The 25,098-nt window shown below is 35.0% G+C and overlaps 1 protein-coding gene across 4 annotated transcripts in view; it reads right to left on the bottom strand.

Moving 5' to 3' along the window:
- Positions 1 to 25,098, bottom strand: part of RALGAPA1 (Ral GTPase activating protein catalytic subunit alpha 1) — a 217,797-nt gene that overhangs the window by 141,907 nt on the left and 50,792 nt on the right. For all 4 annotated transcript variants that reach the window (XM_065871901.1, XM_065871902.1, XM_065871903.1 and 1 more), the window contains exons 5-10: positions 21,129 to 21,172; positions 19,526 to 19,703; positions 17,164 to 17,279; positions 13,474 to 13,612; positions 12,244 to 12,452; positions 9,572 to 9,811 (exon numbers count right to left, since the gene is read on the bottom strand). In XM_065871901.1, the coding sequence (XP_065727973.1) occupies positions 9,572 to 9,811; positions 12,244 to 12,452; positions 13,474 to 13,612; positions 17,164 to 17,279; positions 19,526 to 19,703; positions 21,129 to 21,172 (926 nt within the window). The remainder of the gene's footprint in view (positions 1 to 9,571; positions 9,812 to 12,243; positions 12,453 to 13,473; positions 13,613 to 17,163; positions 17,280 to 19,525; positions 19,704 to 21,128; positions 21,173 to 25,098) is intronic.

The following is a 25,098-nucleotide window of genomic DNA, read 5'->3' as shown; positions in this document are numbered from 1 at the left end:
GAAAAAATTTCCATTTCCTGGAAGACTGTAAAAGGCACCTGGAACAGTTCTTTGCTCAAAAAGGTAAAACGTTTTGGGAAGATGGAATTATGAAGTTGCCTGGAAAATGGCAGAAAGTAGTGGAACAAAAGGGTGAAGACGTTGTTCAATAAAGTTCTTGGTGAAAATGGAAAATGTCGTTTATTTTTACTTAAAAACCGAAGGCACTTTTTGGCCAACCCAATACGTTACTTACTACTTTCCTCCATCTAACAAACCCTTTCCAAATTCTCATTCTCATGTTCCAGCAGCTTAATGGTCAATGACATAATTTTGATCATCATTGCCTGCTCTAAGACTATTTTACAACTGAAGCAACAGCTCGGCCTTCCTTAAAGATTTAAAAACCAAAACAAAACAAAAAATACCTCAAATAATCTCCAAAAAGTTCTATTCTCAGATACTGAAAAATTAACTTTAAAAAAAATTAGCATGGGAATTCGCTTTATTTTCTGCTCATTTTTGCTATGAACTGAAAACTGGTCTAAGAAAAAGTTTACTAATTTTAAAAATATTAGATCCAGAGTTAAGATTTTCATTATTGCATAAATTATCACACTATACCCCAAGTGGCTGGATGAATCTACTAAAGACTGGAGTGTATATGTATGACATTTGTCCTTACAGGCCCCTACACTGATTCTGCTGACACCCTAAATAAGGATCTTGAGGAAAGACTGATGTTAGCCATGGCTAAAAATCTGATGCATAAAAACTAGAGGGCCATTTTATACATTTACAATGAGAAATGGTTGTCTCAGACCAGAACATTCAAATCCATATTGGCACCTTATCTTTCTACAAAGAAGAACCACTCACAATCAGACATCAGTATTAATTGATAATAAGGGAAACTGTCATCATAGGCAAGAATATTTGAATCAATGTGCTCAGCAAACCTGCATGAGGTCATCTCCAGTTTTATGGTTCTATGACCATAAATCAACATAACCAGACAACTACATGGAGGAAGAATCAAAACAATAGGAGATGGAAAAAAACATTTGATGGTATCAGCTTAAGATAACCTGGTATACACAATTTTCTAATAATTGGCTTTGCCAATGGGGTCTGATTTACTGGTAGCTAAGCCTCTCTTCTTCAATGAAAAAACACTAACAAAACATGTTGGTCTCTGATTATTCTTTTAATGTGCTTCCATTATTAATTAATTAACCCAGATTGTGACAGACACATTCTTTAAAATTTAATCAAATACAGTGAGCATTTAGCAGACCTGGGAATTTTTTGTCTCCTTAAAGCAGTGGTTTGCATTTTGGTCTCAGAACCCCTAATCTGCTATATGTTAACACAAATAACACATTTTCCAAATTAAAAGAAGAGTGGCATTATTTTACATTTTTGCAAATCTGCTTAATGTTTAGCTTAATATAGAAGACAGTTGGATTCTCTTATCTGCTTGCTTCTACATTAAATCTGATACAGTATCACATGTCAGGTATGCTCTGGAAAACTTCACAGTACACTTGTGAAACAACAGGAGTGAAAAAGGTTTTGACCTTATGAACCTCAAAAGATCCTGGATATTTCTCATGAGCCCCAGATTATACTTTGCCACCCACTGACTTCGGAAAAAAATTAGGCATATGTATGTATGTTTATATTTTTTAAATTTACATACATATAAAATAAATCTGTGGTGCTTTTAAAGGTTAAACTCTTGATGTGTTATATTTACCTCATATCAAAGTACTTGGGGCTCCTCACTGTACCCTCCAAGTACTAACAACATAAAGCACAATAAATGGGTTTCCTTATGAAATAGAGGGTTAATGTCTGGAGTCCATTTATGCCTATTCTATTGGATATGGAGAACAATTTTATCATTTCAAATAACTTGGGCATTTATGTTTTACAGTTGTATCTTTGTTTTAAAGATAGGTAACAATATAAATACTTTCATCTGAGATAGAACTCACAATCATTAAACAGGCCCTAAAAAAAACATTATCAGCTATATGACAAATTAGCTCAAGACTTAGCTTCTAGAAATACATGTTAGCCCTGAGCTAGGACTGACAAAGTGCCCCGCACTCAACAGTTACTGAGCTTGATTCATTCGCCAAATATTTATTAGGTTCCTAACTCACTGCCATGCACTATGGCTACAATGATGAATGAGAAAGAGAAGTATTCATGGAGGGTAATATGAAAGATCAAAATTGAACAAACATTCAAAAAAATAATTATAAAACTCAGGAGAGGTACTATGAAGAAGAGTACAGCTTTCAAAAACATCATTAAAAAAGAGGTACTTACTGTGTGTGTGTGTTTGTGTGCACATGTGTGGGCAGGTGCTTCCACCTGTCTGTGGGTGGGTGGGTGAATTGGTGAGGGTGGTCATGGAAGACTTTTCTAGTGTAGACACATTTAAGCTATGACCTAAAGGTTGAGTAGCCAGGCGGGAAGGATAGAGAGGAAACAGGGGAAGGTTGAAGGACAAAAGTTCAGATAGGGAAACAGTAAGTATAACGGCTATGAGGATGAAATTATTTGAAAGATGAAAAGTAGAGACATTTCTACTAAAATTATTTACCTATAAAGGACTTGTGCTCTAGCTGGGATCGCTAAGGGCAAAATCATTCTATGCCCATATACCTGATAATTAATGGAATATTTCTGTCTATACTATAATATAATACATTGTGGAACATATGAGCCTTCAAAATCAGGAAAGAAACTATTACACAGATTCTCAATTTTACAAATTTATCATCAGTATTAAGCAGGTAAAAATAGCTTTCCTAATACAATCTAATCTTCAAAATTGATTTCTTTTCAAAACATGAATGATTCATTGGAGTCACCATCCTAAAATTATTTTTCCTTAAGTTTTATCTTAAAAATCACTTTAAAAAAATAGCTGTTACAATAAAAATAACATCTCAGAGAACTTCAGTTCCCAGCAATATCATAAAAAAGATATCCTGGGGGCTTCCCTGGTGGCGCAGTGGTTGAGAATCTGCCTGCCAATGCAGGAGACACGGGTTCAAACCCTGGTCGGGGAAGATCCCACATGCCGCGGAGCAACTGGGCCCGTGAGCCACAACTACTGAGCCTGCGCGTCTGGAGCTTGTGCTCCGCAACAAGAGAGGCTGCGATAGTGAGAGGCCCGCGCACCGCGATGAAGAGTGGCCCCCGTTCGCTGCAACTAGAGATAGCCCTTGCACAGAAACGAAGACCAAACACAGCCATAAATAAATAAATAAAATTAAAAAAAAAAGATATCCTGGAATCTACCTGCACAGAACACCTAAAAATTATCACAAGAAAATATAATATACATTTTTAAAAGAATGGCTCAGCTTGTGAGGATATTCTGAGTCTAGAACAAAATGGAAGTATTAATCTAGAGAGGCAAATAATCAATGCAGCTGCTGGGTGCTGCCCTGGACAGCCTCCAGAGCTTTGGTTTAAAAGGCCAACTGTATAGAGGGGCGAGACAGAGCAGAATCCTACTCACAGCTGATAACAATGAAGGCTATATCCTCAATACAAAGGTGAGCTAGGAGGGAAGAAAATAACTTGACTCCAGAGAAGAGTCAGTGAGGAAACTTGTCTGTTGACTTGGGGTAGGGGAATATGAGATAAGAACAGCCTTCCCTGCAAATTCATTTTCTCAGGCTGGCCATCACCTAACTTTGAGAGCTGCAAAGTGAGAAGAATAATAAGCTAAGAATTGTAATTTAAAGTAAATCAAGGTTGACAGGACCCCTGAACACCTGAGAGAAGCAAGTGCAAATCCTCTCTGGAGAAACACATCCTTCAACCCAGGTTTCAAAGTAATTTGCACAAAATTCCAAAGAAATGTAAGCTCTTAACACAAAAATCCAAAACAAATGAGGGTGAGTAAACAGAAACAACAAGGCCAGAACTGCAAAAACTTAAGTTACTGGAATTACTGGAATAAGGAATATTAAATAAGTATTTTAATACATTTTAATTAAGAAGAAAGTGAAAATATGAACAAAGAATAAGCCACTGCAAAAAATGACTAGACAGATATTAAAAAAACAACCAAATACAACTTTTAGAAATGAAAATATAAAGAGCATCATAAAAAACACAATAAGGGGAACTCTGTTTCCAAGAGTGTCATGGACCAGGTAACCTGACCAACCTTACAACTAAAAAAACAAAAATAATACATTTTTAAAAAAACTTTCATCTTCTTAAATGCACTGATGAGCCATAAAATAGGAAGAAATATTTGAAAATGAAAACCTACATAAAGTCCAAACTCAAGAGAGGTCTTAGGTGTAGCAATAAAGCTGACTTTCACTTTGAATGAAACCAATTACTTTTATGGAACTACTGGGGCAAGGAAGGAAGAACAATAGGAAACCTCCAAACAAATTTGGGATTCCAAAGACCTATATATCATCAGTGTGATGCTGAATTAGAAATAAACCCACCTCACTAAAAGTCTGCAAGGAAAACTGCTCATATTTAGATGCAAAGTAGGTAACAGGAATCTTGTCATAGACACTAACCAAAAGCTAGTCTTAATACAGGTTTATACTGTACATTCATTATTATCTGGCTGGCTTAAACTTCAAATCAAGAATTCAGTTTAATGAAGTTGGAAGTGTTTCCTTGCATCTATGTGAAGCAAATGCAACTCCTCTCTGGAGCAATCAACCTTTAACAAACCAAATCAAGAAACAGTCATAACAGCAAAAGCTCAGAATCAAAGTTCTGAATTTCTGAAATCACAAAATAGTGCAAGAAATATTACAAGATATTGCAAGAGAATATAGCATCATGAGAAGGAGCATTCAGAAACAAAATATGGCAGAATCAGACCTATGAAGACCTCAGGAATATTAGGGTGATCAATCAATATAAAATAACTAAGTTTCATATTAATACATAAAATGAAAGTAATGAACTAGAGACAGTAAAATTGACCAAGCAGACTGGCCAACTTCTAGAAACAGCTGTAATTAGAAAGAAAGTATCCAGAATGCAGCACAGAGAGACAAAGTGATGGAAAATATATGTGAGAGGTCAGTAGACGTATGAAGTGGGAAGGTCTAACACACATCTTGAAAGGCAAGAAAAAAATGGGACAGAGGCAATGTTTAAAGAGAGAATGGCTGAAAAATTTCCAGAATTGTCAAATTATACTAATCCATAATTACAGTATCCCCAAAGTATCCTCTGAAGAATAAATAAAAGGAAATCTAGACCTGGACATACCACAGTAAAATACAAAATGCCAAACGCTAGAAAAAGGTACAAAAAGAGCCAGAGAAAAGATAACTGCACTAAGAATTCAACTGTTGATTGACATCTCAACAGCAACAATGTAAAACAGAAAAGTGGGAAAGCACCTGAGTGTCCGAAATGTACTAGGTGAAAATAATACATTTTAATTGTCAATCTAGAATTTTATGTCCAGGGGAAAAAGTATTTCAAGAATGTGGGCAAAATAAAGACATTTTCAGAGCAAAATCTTGTGTTTGAAAGCAACGGGCATCCAAAAGCAAATTCTAAATGATGAACTTCAAGCAGGGTGGGTTGGCCAAAACGTGCCTTCGGTTTTTAAAGTAAAACTAAAAGACACATTTTCCACTTTCACCAAGAATTTTATTGAATAACGTATTCATCCTTTTGTTCCGCTACCTTCTGCCATTTTTTGGGCAACTTCATGATTGAAGTTGCCTAAAAAACTTATCTTTTACCCAAAACTTTTTATCTTTTTGAGCAAAGAACTGTTCCAGGTGCCTTTTACAGGCTCCAGGGAATTGAAATTTTTTCCATTAAGAAAATTTTGTAAAGACCTAAATAAATGGAAATCTGAAGGTGCAGTGTCTGGTGAATATGGCAGATGAATCAGAACTTCCCAGCAAAGCTGTAATGGTTTTTTCCTGGTCATCAAAGAAACATGCAGTCTTCCATTATCCTGATGGAAGATAATGCCTTTTCTATTGACTAATTCTGGAGGCTTTTCGTCGAGGGCTGCTTTCAGTTGGTCTAACTGGGAGCAGTGCTTGTTGGAATTAATCGTTTGGTTTTCTGGAAGGAGCTCATAATAGAGGACTCCCTTCCAATCCCACTATATATACAACATCACCTTCTTTGGATGAAGACCGGCCTTTGATGTGGTTGATGGTGGTTCATTTCGCTTGCCCCACAATCTCTTCCGTTCCACGTTGTTGTACAGTATCCACTTTTCATCCCTCGTCACAACTGGTTTTAAAAATGGAATGTTTTCATTACATTTAAGTAGAGAATCACATGTGGAAATACAGTCACGGTTTTTTTTTCACTTAACTTCTGTGGAACCCAAACATCAAAGCAATGAACATAACCAAGTGGGTACAAATGATTTTCAATGCTTGATTTGGATATTTTGAGTATACTGGCTATCTCCCGCATGGTATAACATTGATTGTTCTCAATTAATGTCTTGATTTGATTGCTATCAACTTCAACTGGTCTACCCATGCCCTAGAGCATTGTCCAGTGAGAAATATCTAGCACGAAACTTTGCAAACCACTTTTGAAAAAAATATTTATTTATTTATTTGGCTGCGCCAGGTCTTAGTTGTGGTGTGTGGGGTCTTGGTTGCGGTATGTGGGATCTAGCTCCCTGACCAGGGATAGAACCCGGGCCCCCTGCATTGGGAGCGTGGAGTCTTAACCACTGGACCACCAGGGAAGTCCCTGCAAACCACTTTGACTTGTTTGATAGGTCACAGCACCTTCTTCAAACACTGCAAAAATCTTCTCTTTGCCACTTCGGTTGCGTTTTTACCTTTCTTGAAATAGTAAAGCATAATATGCTGAAAATGTTGCTTTTTTCTTCTATCTTCAATATTAAAATGGCTACACAAAAATTCACCAATTTTGCTAAGTCTTTTTTTAAATGCACACTGGTATGACAACTGTCACATATAATCTAACAAAACTGTTTCAAATGAAGTTAAAAACAACTAAGTGCTGCTAGAGCCATCTTATGGAAAAAACCAAATAAACCTTTTGGCCAATGCAATAAATGGAAGATCTGAAAAGGGAGAAATCATAATCAAAAGAAGTGATGAATATAACTAAATGTAAATCAATACTGAATGCACAGAATAATAAGATTACTGGAGTTAAAATACAAGCATGCAAAATAGAACTGAATTATTTGGTAATAACAATATATAAGTTAGGGGGAGAAATCAGAGTAATAATGTTCTACGATCCTTGTATTGATTAGGAAGAGGGTAAAAAAAACACTAACTTTATATTTGGAAAGTGAAGTATGTATGCTAAAATTTATATAGTAATCACTAAAGGAAAAGGAATAGAGTAAAACTTTCAAACCAAGTGATGGGGAGGAGGAGGATACAGAATGAAAAAACATCAATTAAAAACAAAGCAAAAAATAAGAGAATTATGAAAAAAATACAGACATAAGAAAAATAAAAAGAACAAAATAAGATATATCAATAAATCCAAACATATCAGTAATTATAATAAATATTCCAGTTAAAAGACAAAGATTTTTTAAAATCCAACCATATTTACAAGAGACATATAAAATGTAATGATATAAAAGGGCTGAAAATAAAAGGATTAAAAAAATATACATGAGGCTAATTATAATAAAAAGAAAGTGGTATTAATGTACAAGTAGATAGACTAGTACAAGTAGACTTTAAGCAAAAATAATTGCTACAGATGAAAAGGGCCATAAATAAAAGGCTTAACTCACCAAAAAGATATAAAATTATAAATATGTACGTACTTAATTACAAAGCTTCAAAATACATAAAGGAAAATTTATAGAACTACAAGGAAAAAAACAGACAAATCACCATCAGAATATAAGATTTTAATACACCCTTCTCCATAACTGTGAGGTCAAGCTAACCAAAAATCTTAAGAATATAGAAAAGTTGACTAAAGCAATAATAAGCTTGATCTAACAGACTTTAATAATCATGAATTCCAAAGGAAAGAATACATTCTCTTCTAACACACAGGACGTTTATGGAGGCTGACTACATACTGATTATACAGACTATATTCTCTGACCAAAAGAATCGCATTAGAAATCTGTAAGAAAAAGGAAAACTAGAAAAATCTTATATGTTTGGGAGACAGACACTGCTAAATAACTCATAGGTCAACGAAAATATTAACATGAAAATTAGAAAATTTTTATAAGTGAATAATAACAAAAATGCTATACATGGAAGTTTGTAGACTGTAGCTAAAACAGCATTAAGAGGTAAATTAATAGCCTCAAAAATACTTATATGAGAAAAATGTGAGGCTAATTAATTAGCTAGGAAAAGAACCATCAAATAAAATCAAGAAAAGCAGAAAGAAAGAACAAGGAGCAAAAATTAATGAAAACAAACATAAAACACAGAGGATCAACAAAGCCAAAAGCTCATTCTTTGCAAAGACTAATAAAACTGACAAATCTCTGGTAAGAATCATCAAGAAAAAAAACAAACAAGGAACAAATACTAACAGGAATGACAAGGGGAAACATTACTATAAATGCCCCAGAGATTAAAAAGCTTGTAAGAGAATGTATTTAAAAACAAATGTAATGAACAAATTCCTAGAAAAACAAACACACTCAAACTGACTCAAGAACTAGAAAACCTGAACAGTTCTTTAAGCTTTAAATTTTCCCACAAATATTCCAACCATTTTTGTCAAATATCTTTCCTTTCACATTTGTCATATATTCTGTCAACACAAACCTTAAACTTGGCAACTAAGAATCACTGCCAAAGCTACAGCAAGTTTGTGGCACAGAATAAAGAGCACTGACATGGGAACCAGGATCTGGGAGTCTTAGTTCTGGATCTACCACTTACTTGCTGTGAGACTTGAATGATCCCCTTCAGCTACAAAACTCAATGATGTTTACCTGCAAAAGTACCTTTGCTATTAAGAGCAAATGATTGGTTTTCATAAGGTTTATTTTCCCATAAAAATTTCTATGTAATTGAGAATGTGCATTTAGGAATTTCTAGCTATCTTTATGTGAAATAGCTTTTATTCATTTTCCTTCCCTCTCTTTCTTTGTTTTATTCCCCAAATAATATCTGCCTTAAGCAAATTTAATTTCAGAATGCCTTAAAGGACAAAACTGAGCCTCCAAGGGGAGGATAAAGACAATGAAAACATCGCTTCTTATATTCATAAACCACTTTTTATTGATTTTAGAGTGAAAGATAACAATTTTTCTATAATTTATTAATCAAATGGTAGGAATAAAAGTTTCAAACCGCAAAGTGAGTCACTAAGAAAATTATTCTGATAACAGAAGGAATATTGGAGGGGAGGGGATAATTATTAAACTAAAGTTACCATAAACTAAAAATATAAATAACTGAAAATATTAAAGAATTAGATGTAATAAACCAAAATACTAAATATGAACTTTAAAAAACATTTCCATGAAGAATAAATTTTAAATAGCTTAAAGTCAGTATATTCAATATTAAAAGCAAAAGTCTATATTACAAATTAAAAATACTGAGAGGTATTTTACCTGACGAAATATCTCTGTGACAAAGTTTACATTACTTCTTTTAGAAGAAAAAACTCTGCGAACTATTTCAATGTCTGTGAGATGTTCTTCATCAATACTACAGAGACTAGAAGAGCTAGGTTCTCGCTCCGTGAGAGTGCTTGTGTTGGAATGAGACTGCTCAGGTTCTGTAGTTCTATCTGCTTTATCAACATTATCATTTTTGTTTTCTTCTCTGGATACCAAACTAGCAGCTGCTCTCTAAAATAAAAACAAAAAGGGGAGAATATCATAACCATTTAAATCAATATTCTGTCTTCAAATAGCAAATACTGACAAAATCCAAAGCATTCCATAAGTAACTTACAGCACTGTTTAAAATCTATGCATAGTTTCATTTAGAATCTGTTCTAAATAGTTAAATGGCAATGAAATAACTTAGTATCTAAGTGATATAGTGATACTCACTAATCATCTATTCAATTAAGTTTATTTTTCAGTATGTTTGCAGAACAAACAAGTTACTAATTAAACTGGGTAAAAGAATAATGCCAAATGGAGTCAGCTCAGCTCATCAATAATAAATAAATACCTTAATTCTGGAATATTTATTCAGTAAGTTTTAATGTGTAAATTCATCTCTATTTTACCTTAGACAAAAATTATACAAAGGAGGACTTCCCTGGTGGGAAAAAAAACTTAAAAAAAACAAAGGAGGACTTCCCTGGTGGCACAGTAGTTAAGAATCCGCCCTGCCAATGCAGGGGACATGGGTTTGATCCCTGGTCCAGGAAGATCCCACATGCCATGGAGCAACTAAGCCCATGCGCCACAACTACTGAGCCTGTGCCCTAGAGCCACACGCACCACAATTACTGAGCCTACATGCCACAACTACTGAAGCCTGCATGCCTAGAGCTCATGCTCCACGAAAAGAGAAGCCACTGCAATAAGAAGCCCACGCACTGCAATAAAGAGTAGCCCCTGCTCTCTACAACTACAGAAAGCCTGTGAACAGCAATGAAGACCCAACACAGCCATAAATAAATAAATAAATAAATTTATTTTTAAAAAAGAAATAGAAGAAAAATTGTGACAGAAAAAGTAGAAATTAAGCTAAAATAAAATACATATTAGAAAACTCTACATTCTAATAACTTAACAATTTTCACCATGACTGAAGATGATGGCTAAGCCTAGAGAAAAAGTTAAAGGCTTAAGGCAGTAATAAAGAAATTACTACCATGATATGATAGGAGTAGCACTATTCTGTGGTATGATAAATTACTTTCTGGTACATTATTCAATATTTGGTCACAGTTTTGTCACCTATAAAATATAAGAGTTTAAGTAAGTGTGTAAATGATCTCAAATATGCTTCCCAATTTAAAAAAATCTCTAATTTTTAGTTTACTGAGCTCTGGGATCAGATAAAATAGTTCTGCTTGAGAGTTTCTACATTTAAAAATTCTTTGTAGAGAACCTAGAACAACATTTTGAGGAAAACACATCACATAATCTGCTACAGATAAATAAAAGGCCAGGGGGAATATAAGTCAAATTTTCTGAACACTTATGAACACACTTTATACCTCCACTTAATTTTTAAAGGATTTAAGAAGATGTATAAAAAGCACACACATATAAAATATTTTTAAAACTAAATGAGGAAATCCAAGAAAAGGAAAACAAAAATAATTTTTAAAACTCTGCAATATAGACAATTTCAGGAAAAACACATATTGCGAGAGGAGAGGAAAGTGAAAAAGAAGTGTGAAAAAAGGGGAAATGGGTTAATTAAAAATAACAGAATTTTAAATATTAGTCCTTCCATCGTACAGCTGTGTAACTTTACATTGCATTTCTAGAGTCAGTGTTCTTCGTGAAAAGAGGTGACATGAGATGGAGACAGGACTTTAAAACAGTACTCTGAGAATACCTAGAAATCTAAAATGAACTATGAAGGTCATTTGATTGCAAATTGTTTCCAACTTCAAGAATGTGCACAATTCAGAATATTTTTATTTGTACAATTCAGGATGTTTTTAGTACTTTACAATTAACAAAATATAGAAATAAGCTGAGACTTGTATGTGACTGAAATTATCTTCTATACCTTACAGGTTTTATTTTTTTATTAAGAAAACTATTGGTTCTATAATAATTGTTAAAATTCAGATTTATAAAATACATTTATACAAAGAAAATATCATTATTATTTGTTTTAAATGTGTTCTACAACTAAGGCAACTGAAATCAGCAGACAATTCCCTAAAGCCATGTTTAACTTTAAGAAGCTTACTCTAGGGCTTCCCTGGTGGCACAGTGGTTAAGAATCCGCCTGCCAGTGCAGGGGACATGGGTTCAATCTCTGGTCCGGGAAGATCCCACAAGCTGCGGAGCAACTAAGCCCATGCGCCACAACTACTGAGCCTGTTCTCTAGAGCCCGTAAGCTACAACTACTGAGCCTGCGTGCTGCAACTACTGAAGCCCTCACGCCTGGAGCCTGTGCTCCGCAACAAGAGAAGCCACTGCAATGAGAAGCCCGCACACCGCAACAAAGAGTAGCCCCCCGCTCACCACAACTACAGAAAGCCCACGCACAGCAATGAAGACCCAACACAGACAAAAATAAATAAATAAATAAATAAAATTTATATATAAAAGAAAGCTTACTCTATGTGTCTATTACCTGAATATTCTTTGGCAAGACTTCACCTTCCATCCCAGGAATATGAGGTCCTGTATGTGGCTTTGGCTCCAGCCAGAATGAAACCAGCCAACGAATGACAATAACACGAGCCTTAATGAAAGGCTCCTTTGTACAATAGATTGCTTCATTGGTTTCAGCATCCTTCTTTATCATGACATAATGTGGCTTTGGTCTCATCTGTGGGATATCTAGGCAAAATAAAACGAAAACCAAAATAAGAAAGGAATTATGCTTAGATAAATCTATGTTTTTAAATATTTGAGAAAACACTGTGATAATGTTCTGGTTTAAGAAACAGAATTTGTACATTTTAAAATAATATGCTAGATATTAGCATGGGATCTAGAAGACTGAACCATATACAGCTGATATATGGAAACATGTCTTTTTGCAAAATATCACTAAAAAATCATTCAAAGTACAAAGAAACTTCCAGAGCCATTTAAAATTAATGAGACCTTACTTCAATTAACCTAAGACTGAAACACATATTTTGACATCATACAAAGTATGAGAATTTTTACAGCAAAATTATTTTTAAAGCAAATATTGTTCCCAATGGTAAAGGTTTGCTATTCTAATTTAAATCATTTCTACTAGCCCTAATGGCTTTGCCTAAGCTTGTTAGCTGCCTAATCTTGGCGGAGCTTAAAACAGAAACATCTTTGTGCAAAAAGGACACTTCCACATACAGGCTGTCAATACCTTCTATACATGGCAGAGGTCTACTTCTAACCCAGGGCTGTCCTTGAGGCTATAGCTTCAAGATTCCAACAGACACTTTGGCACAATCACTAAATACTGGACAAGATATGATCAGACTATACGACAATGTAATTATTCACACAGAATTTGCAAAAGCCATAGAAATTGAACCCAGAGGGACCTTTGAAAATATTTATAACATGGTTAAAAGATCATACCAAACATTAGAATTAAGTTTAATTTATAATCATAAATATTTCTGGTAGGCTAACTTCTCCAGTAGGTGATATCCAGAGACTAAGTTTTTTAAAAATCTCTTCACTCTCAATGAAAACTTTCTACTAATAAAACTGCACTTTCAGTATGAATCACGGTATAATATCTCCAATTAATCAATATAAATGAAATGTTATCAGTTTTCTGCAGGTAACAAATGCTAACTTTACACTGAGGAATGTTTTACTCTTATGTGTAATATTTTAGAAAATTCCAAAGACTACCTACCAAGTACAGGATGATATAAACTATTCTCCTTACAGATGTTTGGAAAAATATAAGGCAAGTAATATTTCTTAAAATGTGAAAATAAAAATGAAAATCCTCTTTCTTGGTTTTCTTTGTTCTTCCATTCTAAACTTTTTACCTAAAATTAAACAAACAATTAGAATCATTCCAAGAGAAAGAAATTATGAGCTGTTATAAACAAGCTTGTAAAAGGTTACTTAAGCAATAAATTAAACTGTTACACTGCAAAGATATATAGCTAAATATATATGTGTATGTACATATATATATGTACATACAAAAAGTGGTCTAGTGCCATGCAAATGCATTATACAGTTGACCCTTGAATAACTCAGGGGTTGGGGTGCTGACCCTGTGCGTGCACTTGAAACTCCATGTGTAACTTTACAGTCGGCCCTCCGTATCTGCAGATTCAACCAACAGTGGATTGTGTAGTAATGTAGATCATATTCATTGAAAAAAAATCTGTGTATAAGTGGACCTATATTGTTCAAAGGTCAAGGATACATGTTATCTTTCAAAAATCTTGTAAGTTAAAATGTGCTCTGCAAAACTGTCAAAGTTGACTTAAAACTCGGCTCTACTACTGACAAAGCTGCTAATGTTCTTTCCTCTTTCCCACTTCCTGAATAATTCAGCCTAAAAGTCATACAAAATAGGCATATGTGAGAGGAAGGAAGAGAAGGTATGAAATAGTGGCAGTCAAGTGCAGGTGATCAGAGCCTGACCACAGGAGGCATCCATGAAGGGGGTGTAACAGAGGCAGTAGCCCAGTGGGGACTCAGAGCCTGAGAGGGGTGAGGACAGTATCCATAAGTGTAGAGGGGAGTAAACAAGAGGGGACACAGTTGTAAAATACAGGGTGTGAACATTCCAGTAGGGTGAAGAAGATATGTAAGTAGGGGAATAGTAAAGGCCCAGAGTGTACCACAGTGAGCTACTACTACACACTAACTTTAGAATGGCTAAAATTATAGACTAACCATATCAACTGTTGGTGAGGATATGAAGCAACTTTAAGTCTCATGCATTGCTGGTGGAATACCAAAAGCTACAACCATTTGGAAAACTATTTGGCAGTGTCTTAAAAAGTCAAAATATGCCTACCATACAACCCAGCCATTCCATTACCCAAGGGAAAAGAAAGTTTATATTGACACAAAGACTTATTTACCAATATTCGTACCAGTTTTATTTGTAATAGCCAAAAACTGGAAACAACTCACATTACCATCAACAGGTGACTGGATAACACATCATAGTACATCCATACAATGAAAAGCTACTCAGCAATAAAAGGGACCAAACTATTGATACATACAATAGTATGATTTTTAAAATAATTATGCTGAAAAAAAAGAGAAGCCAAACCAAAAAAAAAAAAAAAAAATGGAGGTACCATACAATTCCATTTATCAGAAAATGCAAATGATAGTGAAAGCAATCAGACTGAAGTTGCCTGGGGATGGGATGATGGGGGGGGCGGGGCAGGTAGAGAAGGGTGGATTACAAAGGGATCTGAGAACTTTTAGGGGTGATAGATATGTTCATTATCTTATTGTAGTGATGGTTTCATGGTTGTATACATGTAATAAAATTTATCAAATTGTACTTTTCAAACATTACAGTTTACTGTATGTCAAATGTATCTCAATAAACCAGTAAAACAAGTTTAAAAATCCACATGACGTACAAAAGTTTTTTTTTTAAAGAAAAACTGGTAATAATCACAGTAACAATAACTACCCACCACTGAATACTTACTATATGTCATGCACTTGTTTATTCTAAGTGTAAGGCCAACTGGCCCGAGGCAGGGGAACACAATCAGATTCACAGTTTGCATCAGAACGAAATTCTCAGGACCACCCAGTTCCAGAAACTGCCCTGGAGACATTCCGGACCACCCAGTTCCAGGAACTTACTTGGGGACTTTGAAACCAGCCCAGCCTTCCCGCCTTTCGAGGGGCGGGACTAATGGTCCCCCAGGATACCCGAAAAGACCACCAAATAAGGAATACCCTGTGCCCTCCCAGATTCACCACACCCCTTTCCCTCTTCCCCTATAAAATCTTGCCCAACCCTCGCCCGGGTGCGACTTCTCTGGCCACCTTTCTCTCGGACCAGTGAACCTCGCCCGGGAGCGCTCCCTAATAAAGCTCACTTGAAGCTTTCCTCTGTTTCGTGGTGCCGTTTGTTAAGATCCGACCTTACACTAAGTACTACGCACTAATTACTTAAGCCCCAAACACCAAAATGGGATAGGTATTATTTTTTATCTCTACCTTAAGCACAGAGAGGTTAAGTAATTTGCCAAAAGTCACATTATCAGTAAGATGTAGAGACAGTATTCAAACCCTGGCAATCTCGTTCAGGATCCAAATTAACTTCATGATGTTTGTTTCTGAGGCACAAGGAACTTTTGTGTTTGGAACAGTTACAAGAAATGTGTATATGCTAAAAGTGTTTTCATCAATAAGGATATTCACATTTCATATATAGAGATGAATAGGTTACCTTACAAAATACATGCACCTAAGGACTTCCCTGGTGGTCCAGTGGTAAAGAATCTGCCTTACAATGCAAGGGACATGGGTTCGAAACCTGGTCAGGGAACTAAGATCCCACGTGCCGCAGGGCATATAAGCCTGCATGCCACAATTACTGACTTGCACGCCTCAACTAGAGAGCCCACGAGCTGCAAACTACAGAGCCCACACGCCCTGGAGCCTGCGCACCACAACTAGGGAAAGGGAAAAAAACCCTCATGCTGCAACTACAGAGAAGCCCGTGCACCGCAACGAAACATCCTGCATGCCTCAATGAAGATCCCTTGTGCCACAACTAAGACCCAATGCAGCCAATAAATAAATAAATAAACAAATAATAAATAAATAAGTCTTTAAAACAAAAAAACAAACAAACTACATGCACCTAGAAATTTTAAAAGTACAAGTAGGATTAAATGTAAATTACATTCCCCCATCCCCCACCTCACCCTTAGTCCACCTCCCCAGTTGCTGCCTCTAGGCAGACTGATCCCTAAATCAAACAGTTTTTCATTTAAAGTACCATAGCTGCTGATTATAAATGAAAAGATTAGAAAGTAAATCCAACTGGCTCACATAAGAAGGTATATACACATAAAGAGTCTACTATAAAAATTTCTCTCTTCAGCTCCCTTTCTAAGAGGTCCATAATCTCTCCAGTGATTTTTATTTCAGGAAGGGTATACTAACATCTATTTTCAAAAGTAAAAGTCTGTGACTTCCCTGGTTGCGCAGTGGTTAAGAATCTGCCCGCCAATGCAGGGAACATGGGTTTGGGACATGTCGCACAGCAACTAAGTCTGTGTGCCACAGCTACTGAGCCCACACGCCTAGAGCCCGTGCTCCACAACAAGAGAAACCACTACAATAAGAAGCCCACGCACCGCAACAGAGTAGCCCCTGCTTGCCGCAACCAGAGAAAGCCCGTGCACAGCAATGAAGACCCAACACAACCAAAAATAAATAAATTTATTTACTTAAAAAAAAAAAAGTAAAAATTTGTTACTTCTCCTTCAGGAAAATAAGCAAATATCTACTGTGACAGAATAATGGTAAGAGGGGGAAAAATGAATACCCACAGGATAGTAAGGAGGGTGATATAAAAGAAGATAACACGTACCTGAATTACTATATATTTTAAAAGTGCTTCAAGAAAATAGCTTGTTAGATCTTCTTGTCCTTTATCTCCTGATTGTGGGGGGACAAGTGGAGTGATTTCTTCTATAGTGACTTGAGCTATCCGAAGACAAAAAAAAAGTTTAGTATAATTACAAAACAAATTTAACAATATGATAATATGGCCCAAATAAAATTTAACTACAAAACAGATAAGCAAAGAATACTGCTTGAAAACATTCTGATGATTGAAATCTGAAATAAATCTGAGGTCATCCTGATAGCCCATCACAAAAACCATAAACTTTAATAATCAACTGTTTCATGAACCCTTGATCAAGGAAATGTGACACAGGGATGGACAGATATTGAGGGATTAAGAGTGAATAATGTCTCACCTGAAAAAGAATTGCTCGTGATATTTTAAAATTCAGATTAAGAGTGTCCACTACAAAATTCCATAAATATGATGGGAAACATTAATAATAATGTGCTTATTCATCAATTAAAGAACAACCTGATTACTCTAGGTAATGATCATGCTTACTCTTTAAGGTAGCCCCTTTATTCAAAGGATGAAATACTAATTCCCTCTCAAAAAGAAAGAGAAGTTAGCGTCTTAGTTTCTTGATTATGAAAGCCCACTTGTAAAATAAGAAACTTTCACATTTTTAAACTTTTCACATATTCAAAAACATTGATTATAACAAAAGCAAATTCAAGAAAATCAACCCACAACTAGCTAAATTTTCTTAAATATTTCCCAGGCAACACAATCAGTACCTGGTTTAGCATAGGCAGGTCCCTAAACCTATTTCCCAGTAAACAGCAGCCAAGTAATTAAGCCCAAAGACATGGATTTTTTTTAGTCCTCTTTGCACAAAGTAAAACATACTTGTATGTCAATGTACATCCAAATTAACTCAAGGATACAAGCTGATACATGAAAATTCAAAATTAAAGATAAATGTAAAATGGCCTGTATTAAACATGTTTCTAATACTTTGCTATCAGGGGTCTTGCAGGCCCTAGTGAGAAAGCCCCTTCCAGAGCTAGCTAATTCCTAGAGAAAACTATGGGCCAGAGAGTTTGCCTTTCATATGCAAAGCAAACAACCCGGAGCCCATATCTCTACCACTTCCTCTGCTGGGCTCTCACACTCAGGGTTACTTACTAGTTCCCTAGCCTAATGACCCCCAGGGCTAAGTACCAGACAACCAGAGACAACCCCTATGCCCCAGAGCCTGCTAAAATTATCCAAATTAGCCAGTTTTCAACTTGCTCACCCTGCTTCACACATTCCCGCCTGCAGAAACCACAAAAGGGCTCTTGCCCATGATACCCACCCCTACCCTCAAGCCCCTACCACGCCCGACTAACCCTGGTGCTTCCCTGTGTGGCCACCCTCCCTGGTGTGGCACACCCGCTCCTCCTGGGAACATGAGTAACAAACTATCTTTTTAATGGCAATCATCTCCTGGTCTCATTATACCTGGTTGACAAAACCTACATGTTATTTTTAAAATTTTTATTTATTTACTTTTTTACTGAAGTATAATTTACATACATTATACAAGTTTCAGGCATATGACATAATGATTCAACATTTGTATGCACTGCAAAATGATCACCCCAATCTGTGACCATACAAAATTACAAAAAAAATGTTTCTTGTGATAAGAACTTCTAATATTTATTTTCTTAGCAACTTTCAAAGTTGCAAAATATTATCAACTACAGTCCCCATGCTGTACATTACATCCCTGTGACTTATTTACTTTATGACTAGAAGTTTGTACCTCTTGATCCCCTTCACCCATTTTGCCCACCCGCAACTCCTACCTCCCACCTCTCTGGCAACCACCAATCCCTTCTCTGTATCTGTGAGTTTGGTTTTATAAAACCTACATTTAAAAACCTGGCCTTGGATTATTCAGTTAAAAATGTACAGGGACTTCCCTGGTGGCGCAGTGGTTAAGAATTCACCTGCCAATGCAGGGGACATGGGTTTGAGCCCTGGTCCGGGAAGATCCAACATGTCATGGAGCAACTAAGCCCATGCGCCACAACTACTGAGCCTGTGCTCTAGAACCCACGAGCCACAACTAGTGAGTCTGCGTGCCACAACTACTGAAGCCTGTGTGCGTAGAGCTCGTGCTCCCCAAAAAGAGAAGCCACCGCAATGAAGAGTAGCCCCCGCTCGACACAACTAGAGAAAGCCCACGTGCAGCAACGAAGACCCAATGCAGCCAAAAATAAATAAATAAAATAATTTTGTTTTAAAAGGTACAGACATTTAAAAATATCTATTACAAACTACACAGACATTTTTAAATTAATGATGGAAAAGATCTTATGACTCTTACTTTCTTGAAGGTTGAGTGGAGGATTAATGAGATTATCTAAAGTTCGAGGTCCATATTCAGATTGTGGTGCTGAAAATCCAGGGATTAAACATGAAAACATCCAAAGCTGTTCTTTGCTACAGTTATTCTGAAGAGCTTGCAACCATAATAAGAAAAGGCGAACACCTTCCCGCCTAATCTAAAATGAAATAAAATGAAAAACAGTATTTTTATTTAAAATGGAAATACTTTGTTCCTTTCAGGCCAAAATTCTCTAGAAGATGATTACCAAATGATACTCTGCAAAGGAGAGGAAGAGAAGGAAGGAAGGAGGGAGATAGAGAGAGAATTATAACCATGACAATTTACTGAACCCTCATTATTTATAAATCTAAATTTATGGATTTTGAACAAAATAACTTGGTCTCTAACTATTTAAAGCCATCAGGTAATCTATTTATGCTATAATTTCCATTTGTAAAAAGTCAAAATCATTTCCTTCTTATTTACTTCCCTCCTTCCCATCATCACCACTCTAATCTAAGAAGCAAGGAGAGAGGGCAATGACTATTCCTGGCTATAATGAGTTTGGTAAAAGGAGGAATGGTCATGGGGATCCTGATACACTGCTAACTCAATGCTCTTGACCTTAAAAAGATTATCAGTCTGAAATTATCTCATTTACTTAATTTGCTTCCAAAGGGCAAAGTAGGAATTCTGGCCTATTACTGTATTTTTAAGCAACTAGAACAATGCCCCATACACAGAAAATACATATTTAAATCAAGGGAATGCTCTTCCAGGAAGAGAAGAGGAGAAAATAGAAGAAACTTCAAATCTCCCAGTAAAACACAAGGTTCTTCAGTAACCTAACCTCACTGGTAGCTTTGCAAACAGCCACTGCCAAAGTTATTCAACTGCTGCCACCCTCACAGTTTAGTTAGAAACAGGACAAAGATGTAGGAAAGCTTATCCCTTATGTACTGCTATACCCAAGCCTTGACACCAAAAGTACCTACTATATGAGACTTTTATCCAACCTATACCAAGATGCTTTTGGACTGGGTAGCTTTTCTTACCACAGCACAATGAGATAATGAAAAGGCGGGGAAAAAAAGAAACAAAACCATTTTTTAATAGATGCCCTACTTCCCTCTACATCTAACAACAGCTATGATAAAATGAATAATAATTTGTTGAATGGCTAAATAATTTTTGTCTTCTGGGGACCACAGAGCAAAGTACAGTCGTCCCTCGGTATCTAGGGGGGTGTTGCTTCCAGGACCTCCCCCACCATGGATACCAAAATCAGCAGACGCTGAAGTCCCTTACATGGAACTGGCATGGATGGCATGGATGTGGAACCCATGGATATGGAGAGTTGACTGTATTTCTGCTGAATGAGTCCATGCAGTGGCAAAACTACAAAAGTTTTTCAATAGCCTGGTCAGCCTCATGCGTACTGACTATGTTGCTGTTTTTTAATTGAATTCACTTCGATTAAGGGAACTGAAGATTATTCAAAATTATTTAGGAAAATGTTGATGTAGGCAGTATAGCAATTGACTGAATGCTTTACTCAGTTCCTAAAAAGCCATAGAAAAGAAATATAATTAAATTATACCTTCAAGGAGTTTCCTGTGTGTAGTAGTTTCTTTAAAATCAATCCTGAAAAGAAAACATGATTTTAAACATTCATATCTTACTTGTTTCTAAATGTCAGAGTTCTCGGTCGGACTTGAAAACACTTTAAAAACAAGTCCTTGGCAACCTCCAAATTATTCTTGGTGACCTGAACATCCCTCTAGCCATAATCTTGGGACAGAAGGGCATATAAAAAGTCACCTTTTTTAACACATGGTTTATTGCAATTAAACATGATTTATCCTATCAAAACAAACCCTAAACCCAAAATTGCATGTAAGACAACAATCTACATGTATCTTTTACTTAGACTAAGAATATAATTAAATAATTTCTCCATCACTAATAGAAATAAAAACCACTGTAAAAATTTCCATTTAGTTAACCACATGAACATCTATAACTCTAGTATTTCTTAGCAAATATTTCCATTGTACTAATTTTCCTTTTCAAAATACTCAAAACGATCTTTAATAGTCCTTTTTCTTTTGAATTATACAATACTTCAAATCTACAATAAAATAATGAAATAACATTCACAGACATCCAGATGTCCACCATTTGGTCTGAACAAATCTAAACACAGTCCCATGTTTCCTATAATTTCAAAATTTCACTTATTTACATTATCTATAATGTTTCATGTAACACTACAAGCATCATTGAAGTCACCTGTGAACCCACCCTGAGTCATTTTCCTCCTTCCTTCCCCAGAGGAAACCATTATCCAGATTTTGGTGTTAATTATTTCCAAAAATATTTTATGTTATTACTACTTATTTATAAATCCATAAAATATTTGGAATTAGTTTCTATGTTTAAAACTTATACCAGTAACAAAATTTCCTCCACAGCTATTTGTTCTAATCTTGCATTTTTATTCTTTCTAGTAACATCAGGATTATATATATAACATATATTTATATGTATGAAATACATATATAATATATATATTTACATATATGGAAGCGTATGAGATTACTTTGATAACACATGGTTGGCAACACAAAACACTGGTAGATGCTCTAATATTTGCCAGTCTGAGTGTTACATATCTCAGTAATGTCATTTGATGTTTCCTAATGACACTGAACATTTTTTCATTTGGCTGCTCAAGTTTCTGCAAATTGCCTGTCATATCCTTTGTATATTTTTAAACTGGGTTATTTTGTTTTGTTTTGTTTAATATAAGAGTTCCTTACACATATTGGCTACTAATTCTATGTCAGGTCTATGAATTGGAAATGTATTCTTGACTGAGATGGTAGTATCGTCTGATGTACAAAATTTTTAAATTTCAATATAGTCAATTCACCAATGTTTTTTCTTTATGTGTACTTACTGTGTCTTAAGAAATACTTCCCTACTTTAAAGTTATGAAGATAAACCAAAGAGTCTCATCAAAAAGTTTTAAAGTGTTGTTTTTCACATTTAAGTCCTGAAATCCATCAGAAATTTATTTCTGTGTGTGGCAGTAACAGAATTTCCCCTCCCCAACCAACTGCAGTACCTTTTCAGATTTTATAATGAAATGAAATGCTGTCTCAATCATATTTCAAGTTTTCATATATAAGCCTAGGTCTTTGGCTGGCCTTAATGTCCTTTTCCATTAATCCACTTGTCCATCTCTGTCATACCAATGATATTGTCTTAATTATTAATATTATAACTTTATAATACATCTTGTTATTGGTTATAGTATTATTCAGCAACACCATCTTCTCTCTCCCATTTGTTATTCTTCCAAGTTGCTTTGGCTTTGATTTTCCATATAAATTTTGGAATAAACTTGTTGGGCTACAATAAAAAGTCACTACAGGAATTCTGGATGAGAACTGTTATCTTTATACCATCAAGCCTATCATCCATGAATAATGTATAAGATTCCATTTTTTTGAGTTCTTTCTTGTTCTTCAATAATCACTTCATTGTCATAAATTAATCTAATATTTAAAATGACTATGGAATACACATTCTCAAGCATACTGTAACATTCTCCAGGAGAGACCATATTCTGGGCCATGAAATGTCTCAAAAATTTTTTAAAGATTATGATCATATAAAGCATATTTTCTGGCCACAAAGGAATTAAGTTAGAAATCACAACAGAAAGGAATCTGTGATACCATCAAATGTTTGAAAATTTAAAAAACAAAGACACTCTTAAATAAGTTATGGATCAAAGAGACCAAAAGGGACATCAAAAAAATATTTTCAACTGAATAAAAATGAAAACACAACATACTAAAGCTTATGGGATAAGCTAAAAGCAAAGCTTACAGGGAAGTTTGCTGCCTTGGATGCCTGTATCAGAAAAGAAGAAAGGTATTAATATTCTAGACTTCCACCTTAAGAAAATACATATAGACAAGGAAATTAAACCCAAAGCAAGCAAGATTTTTTAAAATATGAAAGATTAGAATGGAAATCAATGAAATAGGAAGCAGAAAAAGACTAGAGAAAATCAACAATACCAAAGTTAGTTCTTTGAAATGACCAACATTAATGACAAATGCTTAGCTAGACAAGTCAATAAAATAAGAGACACAAATTACCAAATTCAGAAATGAAAGAGGGGACATCACTACTGACCCTCTAGGAATGAAAAGGATTATTATAAAAGAGTAACTTGAACAACTTTACACCAACAAATTAGGCAGTGTTAATGAAATAGACAAATTCCTAGAAAGATACAAATTATCCAAACTGACTCAAAAAAGGAATATAAAGTAGCAATTACAAATCTCCACACAAAGAAAAGCCCAACTCTAAATGGCTTTACATGTGAATTCTATCAAATATTTTAAAACGATGTAGTATCAATTGTTCACAAACTCTTTCAGAAAATAAAGGAGGGAACACTTCCCAATCTATGTACATGGCTATTATTATCTTGATAATAAAGCCAGACAAAGACCTCACAAAAGAACACTACAGTGTTCAATATCCCTCATAAACATAGAGGCAAAAATCTTTAATAAATTATTAGCAAACTAAAATTAGCAATATAATAAAAAGACTATATAGAAATGGTAACCAATTGGGATTTATCTCAGGGATGCAAAGTTGGTTTAACATTTGAAAAGCAATTCGTGAAATACACAATATTAATAGAATGAATGACAAAACCACTAATAATGCTGCCTATGATCATGTCAATAGAAGAAAAAGCATCTGACAAAATACAACGCCCATGCATGATTAAAAACCCTCATCAAAAAAAAAAAAAAAACCCTCATCAAAACAGGATAGAAGAGAACTTCAACTTGATAAACAGTATCTATAAAAATAGCTAACATCGGCCAGGGAAGAATGATCTTCAGGAAGCACTGAAGAAGAAAACACAGGGTTTGAGAATTACACAGGATGGAACTTAAATACTTATTTATATGTGAAATAGGATTCTGCATTGAATCTAGATTCTGCCAGGACATATGTGTGATCCTGAGGAAACACTTAACTTCCCTGAGTCTCAGTTTCCTCAAACATAAAGTGAAAATAAAATTAAAAAAAAAAAACAGCTAACATCATACATAATGGTGAAAGACTGAATGCTTTCTCCTTTACATCAGGAATAATATAAGGATGTCTACTTTTACCACTTTTATTCACTAGTGTACTAGAGAAACAATAAACAAAAAAGAAATAAGAAATTAAAGGCACCAGATTAAAAATTTTAAAGTAAAACTATATTTGCAGTTGACATGATCCTATACATAGAAAATCAAAAGGAATCTACAATAAAACAAATAAAATAAACAAGTTATAATAAACTAGAAACAATGCAAATGTCCATTAATTGGTGAGTAAATAAAATATTGTATATCCATACAACAGAATATTAGACAATACAAAGGAATGCTTATATATGCTATAATATGGAAAAAAAAAATATGCTAAGTGAAGGAGGCCAGATGTAAACCAGTACAAACTGTATGATTTCATTTACA

The sequence above is a fragment of the Phocoena phocoena genome, chromosome 2, assembly GCF_963924675.1.
Source record: "Phocoena phocoena chromosome 2, mPhoPho1.1, whole genome shotgun sequence".
In the NCBI taxonomy this organism is placed as follows: Eukaryota; Metazoa; Chordata; class Mammalia; order Artiodactyla; family Phocoenidae; genus Phocoena; species Phocoena phocoena.
This window is presented reverse-complemented; position numbering and strand designations above follow the sequence as displayed.